The sequence below is a fragment of the Mus musculus genome, chromosome 4 (assembly GCF_000001635.26).
Source record: "Mus musculus strain C57BL/6J chromosome 4, GRCm38.p6 C57BL/6J".
Classification (NCBI taxonomy): domain Eukaryota; kingdom Metazoa; phylum Chordata; class Mammalia; order Rodentia; family Muridae; genus Mus; species Mus musculus.
Window position 1 is genome coordinate 134,203,005 of NC_000070.6, and position 24,912 is coordinate 134,227,916.

The window sequence follows — 24,912 nt, forward strand, 5'->3', positions numbered from 1 at the left end:
CATGGTCATGTCTGCCTCCCCTGGGCTTGGGGACACTGAGGATCTCATTCCAGTGGTGATGGGCCTTGGTGGTGGCAGTGTTGTGAGTTTAGTCCTGCTGTCGCTTAAGTCCGTCTGTGCTGGCTGGGAGGGCATCTGTGTGACTGTGTTGTGGTGTGTGTCCTGTGGCTTGCTCGTCATTGTGGGGCTTGTTGCTGGGGTTGGGGGTACAGTTGTAGTGTCCCTTTCCTGAGACTCAGATGTGCCTGTGCTAAGCACAGTGGTCCTCAGGTTAGCTGTGATTGGTGAAGAGGTGTCCCTAGTTGTCATGGCCGCCGTGTGTAAAGGTTTATTTGTGTCAATGGCTTTGTCCGGTGTTGGTGAGGGTGGAGTGGCTACAGTGAATAAAATTGTGGTTTCGGATGACTCTACCAGCTCCTTTGCTGCAGAGGTCACCGTGGAATCTAACAGTGACATACTATTGGTGACTGTCTTCACGGCCGTGTGTACCGTCTGCTCAGTGGTCTCTGTTTCACTACTGCTTTGGGGTGATGTTGGAAGAGTAGCTGATGTCATCTGTCCCTGGGACTGAGATGTGGTTGCCTTGTTCACTGATAAACTGTTGAGTTCCTTTGTGGAAGTAGGGCCATTGGTTCGCTGAGACACAACTGAACTTGTGGACGGGCAGGAGAGATTCTTGTTAAGCTCAACGCCTTTTGAGGAAGGTGGGATTGAGGCAACATTGCCTGCGAAAACAGGAACAAGGAAAATAAAGACACTGGCTGACTGTTCCTACCACTTCCTAGGCACTTGAGCTCCCGCGCTCCTGATGAGGAGTTCCAATACAACTAATAGTGGAGCAGCGGCGAGTTCGTATAGCGAGTCACGCTCATTTCCTGTCAGCTCTGCCCTGATCGATTTCAGAGACTGGCTGGAGAGCCTTCTGCTGCAGGCTCCTGACTGCATGCTAAATACTCACCTCATAGCCACATAGAGGTGTAGCTCTCTCCAGCTTCTGCAGCAGCAGCAGCAGCTGCCGCCAACGGACACCATTACAGAAAGCCACAACTAGTCAAAACTCAGAGAACTGACCTTGGAGTGCCCAGCCCCAACAGATGGATCTGAAACACATCCCTTCACCTAAAGTCTGGGGTGGGGGCGGGGTGGGGGTGCTGGAAAGATTCTAAGAGCTGGAGGACTAAGGTGTTTACTTAGAAATAGTATCTTCTTAAGGGGGGGGAGAGGGGCTGGAGAGATAGCTCAGTGGTTAAGAGCACTGACTGCTCTTCCAGAGGTCCTGAGTTCAAATCCCAGCAACCACATGGTGGCTCACAACCATCAGTAATGGGATGAGATGCCCTCTTCTGGTGTGTCTGAAGACAGCAACAGTGTACTGATATGAATAAAATAAATAAATAATTCTTTAAAAAAATAAAAGAAGAAGGAGAGGGTAGGGTGATACTTTGTATTAAATTCTCCTTTCCATTTATTTAAATACTTATTTAATTATTTATTTAATGTATATGAGTGCTCTATCTGCATGTACACCTGCAAGCCAGAAGAGGGCATCAGAACCCATTACAGATGATTGTGAGCCACCATGTGGTTGCTGGGAATTGAACTCAGGACCTCTGGAAGAGCAGCCGGTGCCTTTAACCGCTGAGCCATCTCTCCAGCTAAAATTCCCAACTAATAAAACTATTAATTTTTCAAATGCTTCATGCCAGAGAAGAGAGAGCAGGTGACACTGTAGGCAAATGTGTCTCATTCAAATTAACACTGCTGTAGGAGCTGTGAGAATCCAGATAGAAAGACAACAACAACCATCCCCACCCCTGAACCCTGCTGTGCTCTGTTTGCAGTGCTAGGGATCAAACTCAAGGCCTTGTAAACACCAGGCAAGTGTTCCTTTTTATTGGTTGAGATAGGGGTCCCTGTAGGAAACCCCAGGCTATAACCTAAACTGGCTTGGGATCTGTGGCCATCCTTCTGCCTCTGCTTCCCAAGTTCTGAAATTATAAGTACTTGGAACCATGTCCACTTTCTTTGGTTGTGGGTCTTATAGCTTAGGCTAGCATCTAACTTTCCATCCATAACCAAGGATGACCTTGAACTTTTGGTCCTCTGGCCTCTGCCTTCTTATTTTGGAGATTGCTGGTGTCAGCCAGTCACTCATCTTGCTTTATTTTTCTTTTTTAATTGTTTTTTTAATTGATTTGTGTGTGTGTGTACTTGTGTGTGTGCGCGCATGAATGCATGAATGTGTGTGTGTGTGTGTGTGTGTGGGTGGGTGGGTGTGTCCTGCTCATGTGTGCCATAACGGGCATGTGGAGGTCAGAGGACAACTTTCAGGAGTTGGTCCTTCCCTTCTCCTATATAGACATGGATTCTTGGGATTGAACTCGGGGTATCAGGCTTGGCAGCAAGTGACTGTATTCACTGAACCACGTCACCAGCTCCTACTTTGTATTTAGTTATTTATGTATTATTATTTGAGACAGGGTCTCTATGTATCCCTGGCTGACCTCAAAGTCTCTATGTAGACCAGCCTCTATAGAGACCAAAGTTTCTATGAGCCTTGAACTCACAGACATCCGCCTGCCTCTGCCTCCTGAATGCTAGGATTAAAGGCGTGCCCACCACCCACCCACCCCCCTACCGCCCAGGAAGTGAAGCTACAGGCTGTTGTGAGCCATCATGTGGGTACTGGGAACCAAATCCAGGTCATCTGCAAGAGCAGAAAGTGCCCTTAACAAGCTGTCTCTTCAGTCCGTGTTGTTTTTGTTTCGGATTTAGTTGTTTAATGTGAATGAGTGTTTTGCCTGCGGGTATGTACGTGCAACAGTTGTATGCCTGGTACCCTTGGAGGTCAGAAGAGGGCATCAGCTCTCCTGGGACTAGAGTTACAGGTGGTTGTGGGTGCTGTAAACCAAAACAGGCATTTGGAAGAGGAGCCCATGCTCCTAACCACTGAGCCATCCATCTCTTCAGCCCTGCTGTTTTGTTTTGGTTTTTGGTTGGTTGGTTTTTGGTTTTGTTTGTTTCCTGCATTTACATGTTCCCCTGCATGTAAATCTATGCACCACCTGCGTGTCTGGAAGACATGGAGACTGGAAGAGGGTGTAGGATCACCTGAAGTTACAGATATTTGTGAGCCACTGTGTCCTTTACATAGAGGCGGAGGCGGAGGCGGAGGCGGAGGCGGAGGCGGAGGCGGAGGCGGAGGCGGAGGCGGAGGCGGAGGCGGAGGCAGAGGCAGAGAGGAAGGAGGATCTTTGTGAGCTCAAGACCAGTCTACAGAGTGACCCTGTCTCAAATAAATAAATCAAAAACAAAGCAAAGCAAAACCCCAACTTGCTAAAAAAAAAAAATATTAAAGCAGGGTCAGTAAGATGGAGTGAACTCCCCCCCCCCCATCACACACATATACACTGATAATAATAATAAATTTCTTTTACTTGAAAAACCAAAGGGGAAAAAATTAGTGGTCAAGGATGAGCTTGACCTATTTGACTGTCATTTGTCTAAAGCCCCAGAACTGATACAGCCTGCTCACTAGCTGTGTAAGGTCTATTATTCCTACACACCAGATAATGAAACTGAGGCTGAAACAGCTTGAGCGGTCTGTCCAAGGTCACACCCCCAGGAAGTGGGGATGCTGCCTTTGAAACCAGAGCCACCCGACCCCTGAGTCTTTTTTCTCTGCTGCTCTGTGAAGCTTACAAAAACATTGCTTCATTTCCAAGGCTGAGTGAGCCACTGTCCCTCGAGGGGAAAACCCACACTCCATGCTGAACTAGATTTCCCCAGGAAACCTTGCTCCTTCCCCTGGGCAAAGGGCAGAAACAGGCCATCACCTGATGCTCTCCTCTAGATCCCTAGCAACTACCAGAGAGCTGATTCAGAAGATGGAAGGTGATCTGTCATGGACCAAGCTTTGCTTCCCGTCAGCTACATCAGAACGGGCACTGGCCCTTGGCCTTTCACTTCTTCGTGCTTGTGTCTCACTATACTCCAAGGTCTTCCTCCTGTGCAGACCTGAGTTGTCACCATAGGGTAACAGAGCTGCCTGGAATGCTTGCAAAGAGTAGAGAAGCTTAGGTTGGGGACGGGTTCTATTATGTGTTTCCTGTGTGACCTTGTGGAAGCCTACCACTTGCTCAGGTCTCCATGTCCTACTGAGTATAATGAGATACTTGTGTTAAGGGAGCCACAAAATCCCAGGCTAACAGAGCAGATACCTTTGTCACTGGGACCTCATGTTTTTATTTGCACACAGGGCTATCTCCCTTGCCTTGAACTGCATGCTTTAATTTCTTTTCTTTTGGATTTTTTGTTTTGTTTTGTTTTGTTTTGTTTTGTTTTGTTTTGTTTTGTTTTTCGAGACAGGGTTTCTCTGTGCAGCCCTGGCTGTCCTGGAACTCACTCTGTAGACCAGGCTGGCCTTGAACTCAGAAATCCGCCTGCCTCTGCCTCCCAAGTGCTGGGATTAAAGGCGTGCGCCACCACGCCCGGCAGATTTTTTTTTTTTTTTTTTTTTTTTTGAAACGGGGTTTCGAGTAGCCCAGGCTAACCTTTAAATCCAGATCTTCTACTTTCCCAGGGCTGGGATTATAAGCATGTACTACTACACCTAATCTGATGTCATACGTTTTCTAAGTGGTCCACCAGTTGCTCTGTCCCTATGCAGAAGTCTCTCTTTTCCCCGACTGATGAATCATGCTGATGCACCTTGCAAGCAGTGTAGCTCCCTGCTGTTGTTCCATTGGCTGGCTGACTTCTGTATCATTGCATCAACACCGGCAACATCTGTTCCTTTCCATCTCCCCCCACCTCTAACCCTAGTCTCCCATTTCATCCATCAAAAGAAAAAAAAATGCTTTGGGGTATTGTGGCCTAGAAAGCAAACTCACACTTGCCATTCTTCCAGAAGACCCAAGTTCCGTTCCCAGTGCCCATGTTGCATGGCTGACAGTGGCCTGTAACTCTGGCTCAGACCCTCTGACACACTAGTAATAGCCTGGGCTTTAAGTGGGCTGACGGCACAGGACCTTGGACCCTACTACCTCCCTCTACCCTTCTCTGTCCTCCGTAAGGCTGATGTTTGACCCTTTCACCGCCCTGGGGCTGGGATTGCAAGCAGATACCACCACTCTTGATCTAACTTTATGCTTCTTCCAAGTGGTCACACACACACACACACACACACACACACACACACACACACACTACATTCATGGATACTTTTACAGTCAATCCTTTTACATTGTCTTTTTGGATTCTTTGAGACTGTAGCCTAGTATCCGAATCTTAAGTATCTGCTTCACCTGCTTCATTCTCCCGCGTGCTGGGGTCACAGGTTTGGTTTGCCACGGCCCGCTTCCTTCTGTCCTTCCTTACACATCTTAGAAGCAGTTCATCTACTAGCTTGATTGGGAGTTTGATTATCTTCATGATAATAATTGAGATTCCCCATCCTCAGCCAGGGCATGTGACCTAGATTTTAGAGTCAGACCTGGGGGCAAGCCCTACTTCGTGACTGGGGACAGGCCCCACTATGTGACGGAGAGGACATGGAAATCAACATGTGACTCTGAGCCTCAGTTTCCCTCACTGCGAAGCAGGGATGCTGACGGTACTTCACTGTGACCCTGAGACTGCTTGAGGTGAGGCCACGGAAGCCCTCACCCAGTGCTTGGCACGGGAACAGGCTCAGGCAGGTGCTCTGTAAGTGGAACCCTGCCGCTAGAGTGACACCATCGCCCATGCCACTGCCGCTTTCAGCACTCTTACTAATGCCTGCTTCCTCGCAGCGCTGTCAAAGAGGCTTCTGTCCACAGTCAAAGTCACAGACCTGGGGACCTGATGACACATGCAGCGTCTTGCCTGCATCCCCCCCTCCCCCTCCCCCACAAACCTAGGAACTCAGAACCCAGAATGCTTTCCTCTCTGAAACTGCGAGGCACCAGGGTGCTGGGCTTGTCAGAGAAAGGCAAAGCAACATGGTCTGAACACCTGGGCCCTCATCCTGCTGAAAGCCCAAGGTGATTAACCTGTCACAGATGGGAAGGACAGACAGACAGAGGGGAGGACAGACAGGTGGAGGAGTCAGACAGGCAAAGATAAGCTAGTGCTTGGGAAGAGACGTGTGGGAGAGGTCAGAGCCCCATGGAGGCCATCCCGTCTTTCAGACTCTCTGGTGCCTCTACCCTATGCCTTTTAGACTGCTGAAGCCGTTCCTTAGGGCGTAGCATCCCTTAGACAGCTCTGGAGAAGCATCACCTGGGTTTCTAGCAAGTTCTTCCCTTCTCTGGCCAGTCTGGAAAGAAGCCGCGGGGGGAGATGGAAAGGTGTTGGTACTCACCGGGCAGGTTGAAGATTCTGTCCCCATTGAGCAGCAGCAGCAGCAGAAACCAGCGGCTGCCCATGTCTGTGCTGGTGAGTGTTCTCGAGGACATTCGGAAGGTGCTCTGGCCCGAACAAAGGGACAGACAGCGAGACAACACAGTCCTGGGGCTTTTTGTAGTTAGAACGAATGCTGACAGAGAGTCAGAGGAGGGAGAGAGGCTGTTTCCCATCAGCTGCAATCAGTGGCCCTCTGGGGACCGCAGTTCCAACTAGTGAATATCCCCAAGGACCCTGGTTGTCAGCCTTTAAAGAATAGCAGGGCAGGACTCTGGGCCACCCAGTTTCCCCGTACCTAGCACTGAAGTATCTGAGTTTCAGGGATATTGGTCTCCCACCTTCTGGGTTTGAGTTGACATTTGAGAAGTCAGATCTTCTGCCTGTACTTGTGGGATGTAAAACCATGCCAGGAAGTTTGGGAAGGTAGAGCAATTCGAGACCCGGAGACTCGGTGGGCGCACACCTGAGGCTTAGGCAACTCTCTGCTCCCTGCCAGACTCCTGACTTGGAACATGTGCCATGCTTCTCACATAAAAGATATATGTCAGCTGGGCAGTGGTGCTGCATGCCTTTAATCCCAGCACTTGGGAGGCAAAGGCAGGCAGATTTCTGAGTTTGAGGCCAGCCTGGTCTACAGAGTGAGTTCCAGGACAGTCAGGGCTATACAGAGAAACCTTGTCTCGAAAAGCCAAAAAAAAAAAAAAAAAAGAAAGAAAGAAAGAAAGAAAGAAAGAAAGAAAGAAAGAAAAGAAAAGAAAAGAAAAAAAAAGAAAAAGAAAAAGAAAAAGAAAAAGAAAAAGAAAAAGAAAAAGGAAAAAGAAAAGAAAAAGAAAAAAGAAGAAAAAGAAAAAAGAAAAAAAAAGGTGTAATGTGGTCACATAGGCTCAAAACAGAGTTCTCCATGCTAATGAGGTACCTAGAGGCCTGGAGGGCTTAGCCAATAAGCTTCCCTTCCCAGACATTCCTCCCTACAAAAGGTACTTAATCCTGAGAAGTGGGGTGTGGTTTTACCCATCCATTCCCTCTGTGACAATAAACTGTTTAGATTCATGGATCCACTGTGGGGAGAGCCTTGACAAAGGCCTTTGCCTACAGAGCTGCAGCCTAATCTCTGGTTAGAAGGCCTTTCTGCGTTCCAAGCCACAACCACCGCCAAGCCTGCCTCTGCCAAGCTAAGGAAAATCATCTCTGCTGGGACAAGCCAGAGCTGTCCTCCCCCCCCCCCCCGACCCCACCCCCGGCTAGATGCTGTCTCCAGCCCTCAGGCCCTTGCAGTGTTGTGGGATAAGCACAGTCAAACTACCCATATGTCTCCCCCCCCCCCAGCAGCCATGTCCAGTGGCCTACAACCCTACATGTACTGATCCAGTTTTCTCTGTGGTGGTTTGAATGAGAATGGTTTCCATAGGTCCCTATATTTGTATGTTTGGTCTCCAGTTGGTAGAACTGTTTGGGAAGGATTGGGGGGTGTGGCCTTGTTGTTACTGGGGGGGTGGCTTTGAGATTTCAAAAGCCTCCGCCATTCCCAGCACCTCTCTGCCTCGCTGCTTGCAGGTCATGATATAAGCTTTTAGCTACCACTCCAGCCACACAGGCCCTGAGTTCCCCCACCAGTCTTCACTTGACCCATAAAATCCTCCCACTTCCTTCCAGTAACCTGTGCTGTTCTTCTCCAGAAGGCCTTTGGGGGTTCACGTCTTAGCTGGACACTATTTGATGTCCAAGGGTAGAGCCACCAGTGCAGCTTGGACTGTGATGATCCTATCAGATCCTATCAGGGCTCCCCAGGGTGAGAGAGGACAGAGGACACAGCCTGCTTCATCAGACAGGGCCTCCCACATAAGGCCAGAAACTGCACCTTCACCCCAATCGAGGTCAGGGGTTATATGTATCATTAAGTGAAAATGATCTGGGGGAATACCTTCATCAGATTAGAAGCTCTTAAGGGGGTCATCAGACTAACCTGCCATTTTTCTACCCCAACCCCAAATCAAGTTCCCACTGAGAACTCCAGGCTAGCCTTCAATTCTCTTTGATGTTCCTATCTTAGTCTCTCAGGCGCTGGGATTGTGTGGTTGTCACCACATTCAGCACAGACCTCCAGACAGGGTTTCTCTGTATAGTCCTGGCTGTCCTGGAACTCACTCTGTAGACCAGGCTGGCCTCGAACGCAGAAATCCACCTGCCTCTGCTAGCCCAGGCTAGCCTTCAATTCTCTTTGATGTTCCTATCTTAGTCTCTCAGGCGCTGGGATCGTGTGGTTGTCACCACATTCAGCACAGACCTCGAGACAGGGTTTCTCTGTGTAGCCCTGGCTGTCCTGGAACTCACTCTGTAGACCAGGCTGGCCTCGAACGCAGAAATCCACCTACCTCTGCTAGCCCAGGCTGGCCTTCAATTGGTCATGTAGCTGAGGATGCCCTTGAATTCTTGATTCTCCTGCCTCTATTTCCCAACTGCTGGGAACAAAGTATGAACCACCAAGCCCCAAGCAAGAAGGCTTTTAAGATATGATATCTCTCTTCTCTTTTCATCAAAGGCAGGGGTGCGGAACGGTAGAGGACTAGCAGTCAGACTCATTGGTTATAACACAAAAGTTTATTTTTGGTGCACACGGTCTCACTGGCCTGGCTCTTCTCTTTCTGGTGCTTGGGCCCAGGCAGGCCTCATCCAGCTCTGGCTGATGCAGACAGAGGTCAGGGATGTTCATCTTTAGGCCAAAGCCTGGCTACAACTTTCTGTACGCCCACTCACAGCCAGAATCCCGACTCCTCCGGACTTGAGGCTCCTGGGCATAAGCCCTGCAGATGCTGCCACCTTTCCAGCCCCATGGCCTCTGCCGCCCGGGTGTAAGGGAGAGGGATGGGCTCCAGTCTGGGATGCAGCAGCTGGCCCAGTGTGTGCAGGCCCTCCAGTTCCCATACTGCCTTCTCAGTGGCTGAACTTGTGTTTGTTAACCATGTTTATGTTAGAATCAGACACCTGCAAACCAAGAGAGCTTTTTGTCACTCTGCTTACCTTAATGGGACAGCCTGCTCCTTCTTCCTCCTCCTGCCTCCACGGCTGCTCCACCCCGAGTAACTCTAGCATGCTTAGTAACAATCTAAACTGGAGAGTGTAGCCATCCCCAGGACCCGTTCTACTCTAGTCCCATGAGATAGGAGGCACAGACACAGACACAGACAGACAAACAGACAGACAGACAGACAGACACACACACACACACTTACTCATAGACACACACACACACAGACACACTCACACACAGACAGATACACACACACACACACATAAAAACAAAGACACATACAGACACACACACACTCACATACACACACACACACACACACACATAAAAACAAAGACACACATACAGACACAGACATAAACACACACACATAGAGAGACACAGAAACACACAGACACAGGCTTACACACATAAAAAACACACAGACACAGAGTCACAGAGAAACAAGACATAAAAACACATAGATAACACAGAAACACACTCAGGGACACACACAGACACACACAGTGACACAGAGAAACCACTCAGGACTAGGTTTGTAGGTGCTGAGGGTGGGGAACCACATGGACTGGCTCCTAGGGTGGAGCCTGCTGGGAGGAGACAGGGCTTCTCTGAGAGGGAAGTGGTAAAGCTTGACCAGATTGGGTGGTGCCAGCTAAGATGAGCAGGGATTTTAGTGGGTCTGCAGGAAAAGGAAGGAAACCTAGCTATGTGCCTGTAGGCTATTGGGATGCATGTGGAGTATGGGGGTGGGCAGGGGAGTCGATTAGGTAGGGAAAGGAGCACGCACCTTTTCCCTGCTGACCAGCGCAGTGATCAAGTCTTGCTTGTTAGCCCCTTCTGGGGGCTCGCTTAGGAAGGTGGCGCTTTTGGAGGTATACTTGTGTAGGATCACATTTTGCTGCTCCTGGTTGAACCGGATGGAGGACACTTCCTCCACGATCCTGGGGGAGAAGAGATGGGTGCCATGTTTGTTGGTGTCACATTGAAGCCTTTCCATCTCTTCCCTGGGGTGCACCCTCTTTCCCCCTTCCCCACTGCTTCTCCTGGCCTTCGAAACATCCCTCCAAGGAGACCCAGGCTGTGTTGGCCCCACCCGGCAGACCAAAAAAAAAAAAAAAAAAAAAAACGACCCAAAGATCAGGATGCCAGTTCCTGATCTGGGAAGCATGAACCCTGGGCATGCTACTTTGCAAATGAACTTGAGGCCAGGCCCAGCTCAGACTCCCCAGGACCCTCCCCTACATGTTGAGTTCCTCTCGGATCTCTTTGTACTCCATCAAGTTCTCCTGTATTGCTTCAAGCACCAAGCAGAAGTTATCGCAGGTCTTTTCTGTGAGGTTACTCAGGGGGCCCCCAACCAGTGGTTCCTTGGGGACAGTGGAAGTATCCTTGCGGGCCTCTGTACAATGCACCAGTGGCAGCTCGTCGGTCCAGTCCTCATCCTCTTCTGTCTGGGAACAGTGGATGGAGGGAGAGAGACAGTTCAGGGTCATGGGGCTTCAGGGAGGATATATCTCTTAGGACATGCAGCCTGTCACTTAATTTGGTATGATAACATTTTAATCTGTGCATGCTAAGGATGGAACCCAGGGCCTCCAGCAAGCTACGCAGTCTGATACTGGGCCCAGTCCTTAGCTCCAGTCAGTCTTAGTCCCTCTAGCTTGTTGTGGTAACTCAATTTCAAGCACTTAAGGACCCCCCCACACACACTTAACTCTGGAAATTCTTACCTCAGAAAATCTCTAAAGCCCTACCTACTCTGAAGTGATGGTGGTCATGCCTCTCTAACCTTTCCAAAGTGTCCATCTCCACTCCACCTTATAGACATTCTGCCAAGTGAATACTGGGTAGCTAACATTTATCAGGTTTTCTTTCTTCCTTTCTTCCTTGCTCTCTCTCTCTCTCTCTCTCTCTCTCTCTCTTTCTCTCTCTCTTTCTTGGCAAAGTTTCTCTGCCGCCCTGGCTAGATCTCATTCTATAGACCAAGCTGACCTCAAATTAAGAGATGTACCTGCCTCTTCAGGGATCAAAGGCGCATGCCACCACTCCCAGCAAGTATTTATTTTTATTTAATGTGTATACATTGTATACATGTATGTACAGGCCTGCTATGTCTATGTAAGGAAAGACACCGTGTACATGCAATGCCTGTGGAGACCAGAAGAAGGCTAGGGGACTAGACTTACAAACAATTATGAGTAGCTGCGTGAGAGGGACCGAAACCCAGGACCTCAGCAAGAGCAGCAAAAGTGCCCTTAACTCCTGAGCCATCCCCTCCAGGGCACCTGTTGGATTCTTACTTTCCTTTGAGATGTTCATGAGTGTGCTGACAAGTGAGGATTACCACCATTCCCATCACAGAGAGGAACTTCGGATGTGCTTGAGTAAATGTCCCCAATGCCACCCCATGCTCAACTTGAATCGTGGCACATTGAAGAATGCACACCCAGCCTCCAGGAGCCTCAGTCACAGAGTGGACATTACAAATGTGGCATCTTGCCTCCAGGTTTTGGACATGGGGCACACCCTCTCCTCCCTCCTGCCCTTCCCAGCCCACACACCTCACCAAAAGTTTCTTTTTTTGAGACAGGATTTCCCCGAAACGGTCCTGGCTGTCCTGGAACTCCCTTTGGAACCTAGGCTGGCCTCAAACTCAGAGATTTCCAACTGCCTAGACCTCCCAAGTGCTGGGATTAGAGGCATGTGCAACCACGCCCGGCTCACCTCAGTAAACTTTATGTTCAGGTGTCCCTCTTCCTCGCCGGTCTTCATCATTTGTTCCAGGTTTGTGGTCACCACGACGACGAACAAGTTGAGACCAATGAAGGCACCGAGGGTGATAAAGACGGCAAAGTAGATGGCGCCCCCGACCTCCATCGCGTACTCTCTTTCATCCATCCTGGGAATGGTGGTCAGGGGCTCCATCATTTTCCTGGCCCTTTGTGCCTCAGAGAGTTAGGGCCAGCTCTCAAGCCAGACGTCAGCACTCTTTTGTACCTCAGGGACAAGCTACAGTTATACAAGCCACAGCCACAGTTACATCCTCTGTGTAACTAGAAGCGCTCTATGCCGAGCTGCATCATAGAAGAGTTCTACAGATCTTTCTAGACTGATCCTCACGCCACCCGATGACATAGTCAGTACTGTATTGTACTATCTCACTGTGAGTGATTAAACAGAGGATCAGATAAGTAATAAAGTCCAGCTCTCGGGAAGTAGAGATAGGAGAGCAAAAGTTCAAAGCTAGTCTGGGCACCTGAGCTTCTGCCTCGAAAAACAAACAAACAAACAAACAAACAAACAAACAAACCCCAAAACTGGAAATAAAACTTGGTTGGTAGAGTGTTTGCCTGGTATGCATGAAGCCCCTGTGTGGCATAAGCCAGCGGGGTTGCATAGTCTGTAAGCTTAGCATTTGGGAAGTGAGAGGAGGAAGAACCCAAGTTCAGGACTATCCTGGGTTATGCTAGACTCCGTTTAAAAACAAAATAGATAAAACAAACCCTTCCAACTTTTAAAAGCTAGAAGTCAGAGCTATAGCTCAGCAGCAGAAGGCTTGCCTTGCCTGCTTACCTGATTCAGGCTCACCTGACAGGCTTCCTGGCCAGAAACATAAGATAAATGAATGAATGAATGAATGAATGAATGAATAAATAAATAAATAAAACGAGCTGGTCTTGGTAGCCCACATCTGTAACCTCAGCAGTTAAGAGACTGAGGCAAGAAGATCAATGCAAGTTTGAGGCTAACAGTGGATTTGTTTGTCTAATGTCACAGGGCCAGTGCAAGGGAAAAGACTTAAAATCCAGTGCAGCTTCACTGTGAAGTCCACCACATAGACCAGGCTGGCCTCCAACAGAGGTCACCCTGCCTCTGCCTCCCCAGTGCTGGGATTAAAGGCAAACTCCACCAAGCAATTGCGCTCTGAGCATTAGTGTTCCACCTTTTGGTGGTGGTGGTTTTGGTTTTGTGGGGTGTGTGTGTGTGTGTGTGTGTGTGTGTGTGTGTGTGTGTGTGTGTGTGTGTGTTTTGAGACAAGGTCTTACCATGTAACTCTGGTTAGTCTAAAATAGGCTAAATAGACCAGGCTGCCCAAGTTCTTTCAGAGTTCCTCCTGCCTCTGCCTCCCAAGTGCTAGGACTAAAATTGTGTGCCACTCTGCCAGCATTTTGTTGATGTTTTTGTTGATGTTTTTAGACTGGTACTCATGTTAGCCCAGGCTGGCCTCAGACTGTGTCATACAGGTAAATGTCACCAATCTTCTTTGTTTAGTTCTGGGGATTGAACCCAAACTAGGCAATCACTCTACCCACTATGCTCTCCCCCATGCAACTCCTCCCACCCCTTTCCCTTTTCTCCTTTTTTGAAGCAAGTCTTGTTAATTATAGCCAACAATTGACTTGAACTCCTGATTCGCCTGTCTCCACTTCCTGAATGCTGGGAATTCTGCTCCCTGTGTCTGGGTGTATTATGACTGCAAAAACCCAACTTGGCTTCTACTTCATAGTGGAGCATGGGATGGATTGAAGCTGGACGTGGATTTGACAGAGAAGAAGCAAAGAATAGAACACACAAAAATGACTTTTGGGAGCAGGTCTGAGCATGCGTGGCTTAAACCCAAACTTCCCAGGAGTCTAGGTGATTTGTCCTGTTCTGGTGCAAGCTGGAGACTACCTAGAAACCTCAGGCACAACCACAGACCTGCTTCCTGGCCAGAGGTTGAGCCACACAGCTATGAGGCATAGCTGAAGTCTCCAAAAACAGGGTCAGGTGGCCCTATGAATGTGTGACGCTGCTTCTTCTTCTTCTTCTTCTTCTTCTTCTTCTTCTTCTTCTTCTTCTTCTTCTTCTTCTTCTTCTTCTTCTTCTCCTCCTTCTCCTTCTCCTTCTCCTTCTCCTTCTCCTTCTTCTTCTTCTTCTTCTTCAGATTTTATTATATATGTTATATATATGACATATATTATATATATATATATATAACATATATAATATATACAATGAGTATGCTGTAGCTGTCTTCAGACACACCAGAAGAGGGCATCAGATCTCATTACAGATAGTTGTGAGCCACCATGTGGGTGCTGGGAATTGAACTCAGGACCTCTGGAAGAGCAGTCAGTGCTCTGACCTGCTGAGCCATCTCTCCAGCCCTGTGTGTGGAGCTCCTATGGTAATAAGGTTCAAGTACAACCAAGCCAAAGCTCCTGGCCCAGGATTTCCTTGGATATTTACTTCGTGTAAGGTCAGCTTCATGGAAGTCCCAGGATCCCCTTCTCATCATTTCCCAGGAGCCCCCTCTCTCATTGTTTCTCTCTGGCAGGAACTCCAGGCCTGCCCTATCAACTAGGAGACAAAGCTCAAGAGAGCCACTGTGAGCTGTACTCACTGGAAGTCAGTGTAGATGTCCAGCCATCCATCCTGAGTGATGCAGATGAAGAGCGTGTACAGGGCAACCCCCATGTTCTGGAAATGCTTGGGCACAAATGCACCGAAGAGCGTGACCCCAAACACAGAGAATACCTGTCAGAGAGACCAGACCCCACCCTAAGCTCACCTGGCGGCGGCCTTGGAGCTTGGCAGGACATGCCAACAGATGCCAGCAAGTATTGTCGAGGAGTCAAACCCGAGGAGTCCTTTGCTTCTCTGGGCTCCCGTCCCTCCCCACTCCCCTACAGGCTGTATTCAGGGAAAGAGACAGGCTGGAGTCTGGGAGACACTCACCAGCATGAAGAAGAGGATGAGAGCCATGACATTAGCCAAGTCTGGCATCGACTGCAGGATAACCTTGATGATTCTGGCCAGGGGTTCCACCGCCATACACACATGCACCAGCCGGAGCACCCTGTGGGTGGTGCCTCTCAGGGATGCCTCTTGACCCTCCCCAGACCCCTTCCTCCTTGTTGCCTCCCTTTCACCAACGTAAAGATTTCTCTTCTCCTTCCTGAGAGCCAGACAGATGCCCCTCCTACCTTCAGGGCTCCCAACTCACCTGAGAGGGTAGGTGATGGCAACCATGTCAAGTTGTTTTATGAAGAACCCCATAAACAAGATAAAGACAATTGCGAAGTTGAGGATATTCCAGCCATCCTGAATAGGGGAGCAGCCCACAAGGGTCTATCAAGCCCAGCCCTGTTAGCATCCTGTCTGCACTACCACACACACCCCTCTAAAGGAGGGGTCAGCACTCCTCTAAGAACAAAGCTAGACAGCTGCCATCTCGTGGTTATCACCCTATTGTTGTCCCAGCATGCTGCAAACACAAAGAATCACAGTCCTATACCTATGTCAACAGCCATTCTCATATACAGTGAACACACACACACACACAAGGCTAGCCCCTTAGCCAGTGACTTGACCTACAGTTAGGTGACTTGAAAACTCCCATTGGCTCCTGCCTTCATGTGAATTGTAACACCCACTATAATTAACCCAATTAAAGTAGCTAGGCCTGGTGGTTACTCAGGAGGCAGAAGCAGTGCGATCTCTGTGAGTTTGAGGCCAGCTTGTTCTACAGAGGGAGTTTCAGGCCAGGCAGTGTTACATAGTGAGACCATCTCTAAATAGATAGATAGATAGATAGATAGATAGATAGATAGATAGATAGATAGATAGATAGATAGATAGATAGAAACAACTAACGGGGACAGCAGTGAGAGGTTGACAGAAGAAGTGATTGCACATCTATGACACACTAATATTAGAGACAGATTTCTAGGACCTCTGTAAGTACCAGCAACTTAATGCAAAGTGCTGTTCACCAAAGGCTACAGTCAGAAAAGAAAGCGCTAAAAATACATGCCTATTTGCTTAGGATTATAACCCAGCCTCTGAGCAGATAAACAGGAGCTCTAAGAAGATTACCCAAAGAGGTAATTGAAGACAACGGATTGAGCAGTTGGAGTGGACCCAGGACTCCACATGGTTTTCAATAAAGTTTTGGCCACTGTGTGTCTGAAGAAAATGTTAAAAAAAATCGAACCCTATATTTTAATGGAGGATGTCCTTAAATTTGGGAAACAATCCAATAAATACAAGTCTGCCTCACGACTGCAGTCTGTGCCACATACCACACACATACAGGGGACACAGGCCCCAGCCACTCAGGAGACTAAGGTGGGGGTTGGGTGGTGAAATGGGGAAGGGTTCTTTATAAAGTTAGATGTGTCGGATGGTGTTTTGCTGGGGCAAACACGGGAAGGGGTGTTTCGCTGAAGCAGACACAGGTGAGAGGATGCTCTGCTAAAGCAAGCACGTGAAAGGATGGTTAAAACTTCTGGTGGTGGGCTGCGGCTTCTTGCTGCTTCTGGAGACTCGGGCTGATCGGCAGAGTGATGTCAGCTAAGACAGACTCACATCTTGTTGAGGCAAGACACGTGGTGAGGCAAGACCTATGCAGGACACATGATGTTTGGCGAGAATATAAAAGGACTCTATGGGACAGTGACAGGGGGCAGAGCTTGGCTTGCTTATAGAACTAGCTGTGCAGCTGTTGGTCTCCTGTCTTCGCTGATCTTTGCTTCACGGAGAGAGGCACAGCCAAGAACTTCTCATGGCATCCCTGCTGGTCCTTCCTGATAACTCAAACTAAGGCCTGGATGTTCCTGCTAGGTCATGCCACCGCTCTTGCTGTCCTGATACTACCAAACTGGACTGCTGATATATTCATGAAGTATTTGCGAGTGGATCGAGCTGTCGCTGGGGACCTTTGAACTGAACTGCTGATTTCCTGACAACACGCATGGATTTGCTCCAAAGAACCATTTCTAAACAGGTCCACTTCCCCCATATCCCTTCTTTTCCTGCTGCCATGCTTCCTGGTCTGATGATAATGAACCACCCCTCTGAAACTGTAAGCCAGCCCCAGTCAATACTTTCTTTTATAAGAGCCTTGGTCATGGCGTCTCTTCACCACAATAGAACAGTGAATGATACATCTGGTAAGTGTAAGACCCTTGGCTCAGTTCTCAGCACTGGGAGTCAAAACAAAAGCCCAGCCACACTGACTGGTCTACAAATCCACCCAGAATTAAGCTACTGCTGGATCCCCTATCTTGATCCATTCTCTGAGGATACAATTTTTTTGCCTTGCCGGGCTCACAGATTCTTTTGAGAGAGGCAGATAGAGAATATACTTTATCTCTACCAGAGAGAAACTCAGAAGGAGACTCGGAGCAACACAGGCCTAGCCTGGAAGAGCCTTTCTGAAGGCATCCTACGAAGTCAATGCATAGTTTTTAAAGCAAGGGGGTGGGGGGAATGAGCAGACTGGCTTGGGAAATGTGAAACTTACACGAAACTCAAATTGCAGTTTTCACACACAAAGTGCTTTGTCTGTCTCCTGGAGACGGTGCCCCATTACTTAGGCCAAGGAGGCCTTGAACTCATGACCCTTCTACCTCAGCCTCTTGACTACTGGGATTGTTAAATGTGCATTACTGTGCGTGGCACAAATGAAGTCTTACTGGGCTAGAGACGATCCCAATAGTAGTCCCTGTTAGTTGGAGCTCAGGAGTTTGGGGTGATCCTGGGCAACATAGTAAGACTCAAACAAACAAACAAATGCTTTATCAACAAAACGCTTTTATGAACACACCTCGGAGGAAGAAAGAGCTTTTCTGGAATATAGCCACTCCCATCCATCCATGTTCTGGCTGGTGTGGCTTTGTGCTACCTGACAGAAGTGAATTGTCACAACAGGGACTAGAACTCATACAGCTGAAAATACAAAGGACCTCAATTACAGAAGACATTTACAGAGTACTACTCTGGGATCCATGAGCATGAATGAAGGTAGACACTCTCTATCCCTCAACTCGACTCCCCAGATTCAGAAATCTGGGTTTGGGTGAGGAGACAGAGCTGGGAAGGCAGAAGCAGGGGTTTGAACACACGGAGGGGCATTTCATGAACAACTCACATCCTACTACACACACACACACACACACACACACACACACACACACACACACACACACACTCATTCACTCACTGATATACCCTCTCCATACAAACCCTTTATCCTGCAGGGCAAGGGCTCAGTGTGGTGGGGACAGCAATGGATAAGGTAAAAGGGGCAATGCCCAGGATTCCTGGAGCTCACCTTCCAGAAAATCCAGAAGCCGTTAAGCCAACCAAGCAGAACCTCGCAGATAAGGATCGTCAACACAATGTCATCTATGGTCGAGAATAGCTCGTAATGTTTCTACATGGAAGACAGAGAAAAGGAGATGAAGTGGAGACGAAGTGTCAGTGAGCAGGACTCGTGCCAGGCTGGAGAGGGTGTGTGTGTGTGTGTGTGTGTGTGTGTGTGTGTGTGTGTGTGTGTGTGTAGGGAGTGACGGTACCCTGGCTTCTCTTCCTCCTCAATATCTCTATGGTTTCCCTTAGGGGACACCCTCTGCACAAAAGCCAGGCAGTACCAAGACTGCGTCATGTGACTGTCAATACTGTTTGGAAAGTCGTTTCCTTTTCTGTCCCATCACCCAGCTGGCTGGCCTTCATCCCTAACCTCTAGAGCAGACTATATGGGAAAGGGATGTACAAAAAGGGCCTTGCAGACTCTGGGACTTAAAGAAAAAGGCATGGCCCCCAGGAGCTGCAGGACCCCAAATTCCAGGGAACTTCTCTACTAGCCTGGCCCCTACAATCCCTACTGACTGCAGCATCTCAAGTTCTCTGGGTCAGGTCCGAGGTGTCCTCCCCATTGTAGATCCTGGACACGGACCTTGGGTACATGATTTGATGGATGGATAGCTAGAACTCACTCCTGCCCTACCTAAATCTTGGTCTTTCTGCTTTCTCATAATTGTGACCTACGCCCGCAAACAACTCCCAGTCCACAGAGTTACCCCAGCAAGCCAGTCACCTCACCCCCTCTATTTCTACACCCAGCAGCCAGCAGATTCCCTGCCCATCGTGTGGGCTGTTCACACTCACTATTCCTGGACCTATGGGCTTCTAGGGACTGACCTTCATAGTCACAAATTCAACAGTAGGCTTTCAGGCTTTATTTTATTTTATTTTATTTTATTTTATTTTATTTTTTTATTTTATTTTATTCCTGTTTGACTATATTATCTGAGACAATCTCATGTAGCCCAGGCTGGCCTCAAAACTACATAGCCAAGGATGACCTTGAATTTCTAGTTTACCAACTGAACTACATACATCCTCTGCCCAGTTCTGACAATTTTGACTGAGACCCGTAATAAGGGCGTTTTTGTTTGTTTGTTTGTTTTACATTTGACAAAATGATCTTCAGGATCTGGCAAGATGGCTCAGTGGCCAGAGGTGTGTGCCAGCATGCCTCACAACTTTAGTTGTATCCCACAGTAGAAGGAGAGAGCCAATTCCTCCTACAAGTTGTCCTTTGACGTTCACATTCTTGTCATGGTACACACACACACACACACACAGAGGAAAAAATGTAATGTTGCTCCCTTCCCTCCCGCCCTTCTTCTCCCTCCCTCCCTCCCTGCACCCCTCCCCCCTTTCTCTCTCCTTTTATCTCTCCAGCCCGGATTCACTATCAGATGCTGGCATCTGCAGTCTGAATTCATTTCATAACCCTACAATGGCCTGTGCACGGACCTGCACTGTCCTCACTGTGCAAGCTACATAAGTGAGTTGCTGCCTCCCTGAGAGCCATTTCTGGGGGATGCCAAGGGCACTAACTCTGGGGAATAGCTGGAGCCTTTACCAGGCCTGCTGACTACTCCCTTGGCTGTGACTCTCCTGTGCTCACTATTTGCCATTGGCCACTCCTCAGTCAGCTTTCCTCCTCCTCCATTCCCTCCTCGCATGAGGAGCCTGCCTTGGCCCTCTCCTGCCCTCACACTCCGAATACCATCTCCACTCAGCCTTGCCTCCTCCCCTGACACAGGCAGCTGTCAGGTGTCCATCCCCAGCCCTGTGCACCCAGCCTTTTAGGTCTATCCACTCCTCTTGAGCTGTCCCCATGAGCCCCAGCCCTACCCCGTTGCTCAGGCCACAAACTCAGCTCTCTGCGGTTCCTGTGTCTATCTGCACAGAATAATATGTGGTAACAAGGTGACACGCAGTAAAGGCTCACTAAACATTAACTAGCAATGTGATTCATCAGAGAAGCCCGTGGCATTGGGGCTGGTGGTATAATGCTAGCCTAGCATGGGCAAGGCCCCGGGCTCAGTCCAGGCACCATGAAGAGGAGGCAGAAGAGCCTATGGGTGTGATGCTCTTCTCACCTACCACCATCGTCATGGTCCAGGTCACAGTATCTTTCCCCTGGACATCTCTGACCCATCTTGGTTCATCTTCTTTCATTCTTGTCCCTCTTCAATTGTGTGTCCACACTGTGGCAACCTGTGTCCTTTGCAAGATTCTTTTCTTTTAAAAAGTGTGTGGTTTGTATGCATACCACACACAAGCAGATGCCCTTGGAGATGAAAGGAGGCCTAGACCTTGTATCATCCGCCATTGTAAACTGCTTAGTGTGTATGTTCCAGAAACCAAGAGCAGTAAGCTCTCTAACCACTAAGCCATCTCTCCAGCCCCAGCCAGTACATTTTCTAAAATTCAGTTCAATTCAATTCTAAATTTCATTTCATATCACTGCTGATTAAATCTTTTCCTGGATTCAGACTTATCTCCCTTGACATAAAGACCACATGTGACCTGGCCACTGAGCGCCTTTCTGAAGTCATCTGTCACCACCATCTTGAACATACTGAATTTAAACAGCATACATGTATACCACACATGAGAAATTAAAACTGCCAGGTGTGGTGACTCACATCTGGATTCCCAGAACTTAGAAGGAAGCTGTAGGCTTTCAAATCTGTCCTCAGATTATTCATACACATACATATATACATATATATATGAAGGCATCTTGGGCTATATAGAGCTCTGTCTAAAAGGAACAAATGAAAATACAAACAAACAGAAACCCATCAAGCATGGTGGCATATATCTGTAATCCTAGCACTCTAGTGCTTGAGACAGGAAAGTCATACATTTGAGACCAGGCTGGGCAGCATAGTAAGATCCTGTCCCAAACCAAGGAGACAAATAAAAGATAAAACAAAACAAGAAATCTATCAAGTATCATGGTGCACAGGTATGTCAGCATTTGCAATACTAAAGTAGTTTTGAGTTTGAGGCCAGCTGGGAGAAAGTTTGAAGGGAACCTGGGTTCTCTACTTGGACACACACACACATGATGAATTCTCTCATGTTTCTTTTCTTTCTCTTCCTCTTCCTCTCTGTGTCCCCGTGTGTGTGTGTGTGTGTGTGTGTGTGTGTGTGTATCCCTGTGTGTCCACTTGTGTGTGTGTTCCTGTGTGTTCACCTGTGTGCATGTACCTGTGTGTGCCCCTGTGTGTGCCTGTATGAGTATGTGCCTGTGTGTGTATGTACCTGGCTGTGTCCCTGTGTGTGTGTACCTGTCTGTGCGGGTGTGTGTGCCTGTGTATGTGCCTGTGTGTCTGTGTGCCTGTGTGTGTGCCCCTGTGTGTGTGTGTGTACCCGTGTGTGCCGGTTTGTATGTGTGCCTGTGTGTATCTTTCTGTGTGTTTCCCTGTGTGTGTGTGTCTATGTGCCTGTGTGTTTGTACTTGTTTGTATATGTGCCTGTGTGTATGTGCTTGTGTGTGTCTATGTATGTGCTTGTGTGTGTCCCTGTGTGTGTATGTGCCTGTGTATGTCTCCCTGTATGTCCCTGTGTGTGTATATGCCTGTGTATGTGTCCCTGTGTGTGTATGTGCCTGTGTATGTCTCCCTGTGTGACCCTGTGTATGTATATGTCTGTGTGTATATGCCTGTGTGTGTCCCTGTGTGTGCATGTGCCTGTGCATGTGCCTGCATGTGTGTGCACACCTGTGTGCTTGTCTATATGTGGATGCACACCTTCCTCAGTATGTGTGTGATGATCAGAGAACAATATAAGAACTGGTCTCTGGGGGGTTGGAGAGATGGCTCAGCGGTTAAGAGCACTGACTGCTCTTCCAGAGGTCCTGAGTTCAATTCCCAGCAACCACATGGTGGCTCACAACCATCTGTAATGGGATCTGATGCCCTCTTCTGGTGTGTCTGAGGAGAGCAACAGTTTTCACATACATAAAACCTAAAAACAAAGCAAAGCAAAACAAAACAAAACAACTGGTCTCTGCCCACTTTGAGGCAGGGTCTTGTCTTGCTGTTGGCCACCCTGGTGAATACTCCAGGCTAGTTAGCTTGAGTTTCTGGGGATTTCTGCTGTCTCCACTCCCCATGTTTCCACAGAGGAGCTGGGGTTACCGACATATACTGAACCATGACCTCCAGCTTTGATTTCGAATCTGGGGATCCATACTGGGAAGAACAGCAAACATTCTTAGCCTCTGAGCCATCTCTCCAGCCCAAGGAGTCTTTCCCAGCATGCAGATCCCATGCAAGGCCAACAATGACACACTAATTTACTTTAACATAATCTCACTAGCCTAGCATGGAACCTGCTGGACAGATCCATCTGCCTCTTCCTCTGCCTCTCTGCCTCTGCCTCTGCCTCTGCCTTTGCCTCTCTGCCTCCCTGCCTCCCTGCCTCCCTGCCTCCCTGCCTCCCTGCCTCCCTGCCTCCTCCCTGCCTCCCTGCCTCCCTGCCTCCCTGCCTCTCTGCCTCCCTGCCTCCCTGCCTCCCTGCCTCCCTGCCTCTCTGCCTCCCTGCCTCCCTGCCTCCCTGCCTCCCTGCCTCCCTGCCTCCCTGCCCCCCTGCCTCCCTGCCTCCCTGCCTCCCTGCCTCCCTGCCTCCTCCCTGCCTCCCTGCCTCCCTGCCTCCCTGCCTCCCTGCCTCCCTGCCTCCCTGCCTCCCTGCCTCCCTGCCTCTCTGCCTCTCTGCCTCTCTGCCTCTGCCTCCCTGCCTCCCTGCCTCCCTGCCTCCCTGCCTCTCTGCCTCTCTGCCTCTACCATCTCCACCTCTGCCTCCACCTCTGCCTCTCTAGCATCGGGATCATAGGTTTGCTGCACCAGGTCTGGGTGGGGACCAGACTTTTGAAGAACAACCAATTCAACCATCACACATACACACACACACACACACACACACACACACACAGAGCCACAGGCCCAAGAGGAAAGCATCTTGTCCCAGGTTAGACCAGTGGGGGTAGAAATCAGGCCAGCATCCCACCTGACCGAGATAAGAGTTGGTGCGAAGGGCAATGGTGATAGCGTTGGACAGCAGCAGAAAGGCCAGCAGCAGCTGGAAGGCCGGATGGCGGAGCAACTGCTTGATATACATTTGAGTGATGAATTCCTGTACATCCCAGGCATCCTGGAAGGAGATGGGAGACCTTCCTTCAGGCAGGTGTCACCACGGGTGGCCTCTGCCAGGACAGTTCAACTCCTCTGCCCCTTTCTGGTGAACAGGTGTACCTGGGGGGGTCTGCTCTAGAGAGTGATGTTGTCTGAGTTCATGAAAGGCTGGTTTCTGGTTAGTAGTCACAACTTAACTCGTCATCAAAAAGAGGAACACTCCTGGGGACCTTTGGGAGCTTGGGGGGTCTCTGCTGAGGAGTGGCTATCACATTACAGGAGTTTCTCTGAAGAATGACCCCAGTGGACATTATCTCCCAAGGAAGGTCTTCAGGGAGGGCATTCAAAGGGCAGAGAGCTACGGAAGGGACCGAGGGGGTGACAGTCACCCTGCCTGGCCCTGCCTTCCCCGTCTCCTTACCTTCTTCTCCATGACATCTCTGCGGTTGATGAGCACTTGCTCCTCATGCCGACCCAGGAGTTCATAGGCTTTTCTCTGCAGAGGAGAGGAGCTTGAGTGTGGCCACTGCCTCCACCCACCCTAGGATGCCAGCTCGGCGGCAGCGCCACGACGAGGCTCTCTACCTTAGGGCCCAGGTGTGTGATGTCGATGTTCTCCACCTGCTGCCACCACTTGTGTTTTTCAGACATCTTTGCTGTGTCCCCTTCTCTTCAGAGGCCAGGCCGCTTCTTTGCTACGAGCAGTCCTTCTCTCTCCCCCTTGTGGTGAGATCACAGAGGCAGCTGCTAGCTACAGGCTTCCATGTTCCACCCAGACATTCTAAGCAGATAATGATTAAAAAAAAAAAAAAGCTAAAAAGCAAAAAAGCAAAAGAACCAAGTATTCAGCCAAGGGCTTCAGGATGGGTCAGTGGTTAGAGGCTGGTGGGAATAGGTCTGGTCTTCCATATCATCTTAAATAGAGAGCACAGAGGCCCCTTTTCTGGATCCAGGTACTCGAGGTGGGGCTGAGTGAAGGGGAGACCAAGAGAGATGCCACTACATGTCCACTGATGCCCACCTGGCCTTTCAGGAAAAAAAATGAGTTCCCTTATCTACCAAGTAGACTTTGCTCCCTGGGGCTAGGACAGGGAAGCAGGCCTGACCTCCAAGGTCTAAGGAGAGATAGACAGGCCAGATGCATGACCACAGAGCTCAGGACCTTGGCACTGGGGCCTTGAGTGTATAGCTCAGGGTAATGGGCTACACAGAGAGCTTGTCACCCACCCT

General features: G+C 49.1%; 1 protein-coding gene across 4 annotated transcripts; it reads right to left on the minus strand.

Moving 5' to 3' along the window:
• Window positions 1-8,960: 8,960 nt before the first annotated feature.
• On the minus strand, window positions 8,961-24,427 carry Catsper4 (cation channel, sperm associated 4). 4 transcript variants are annotated; one of them, XR_003954976.1, is made up of 11 exons: window positions 24,268-24,426; window positions 24,104-24,178; window positions 23,558-23,701; window positions 18,516-18,617; window positions 15,405-15,502; window positions 15,137-15,257; window positions 14,802-14,935; window positions 12,140-12,314; window positions 10,658-10,862; window positions 10,203-10,356; window positions 8,961-9,366 (listed from the first exon to the last, which is right to left on the minus strand). XR_003954976.1 is itself a non-coding variant. In NM_177866.4 (11 exons), the coding sequence occupies exons 1-11, from the start codon at window positions 24,331-24,333 to the stop codon at window positions 9,316-9,318; spliced, it is 1,329 nt and encodes a 442-aa protein (NP_808534.1). In that variant the 5' UTR covers window positions 24,334-24,379; the 3' UTR covers window positions 8,964-9,315. The 4 variants fall into 4 exon arrangements, 3 of the variants coding, with proteins under 3 accessions (NP_808534.1, NP_001123502.1, XP_011248582.1); NM_177866.4 differs by having other exon boundaries at window positions 8,964-9,366; window positions 10,658-10,866; window positions 24,268-24,379; NM_001130030.1 differs by lacking the exons at window positions 15,137-15,257; window positions 15,405-15,502 and having other exon boundaries at window positions 8,964-9,366; window positions 10,658-10,866; window positions 24,268-24,379.
• Between the last annotated feature and the right edge of the window lie 485 nt (window positions 24,428-24,912).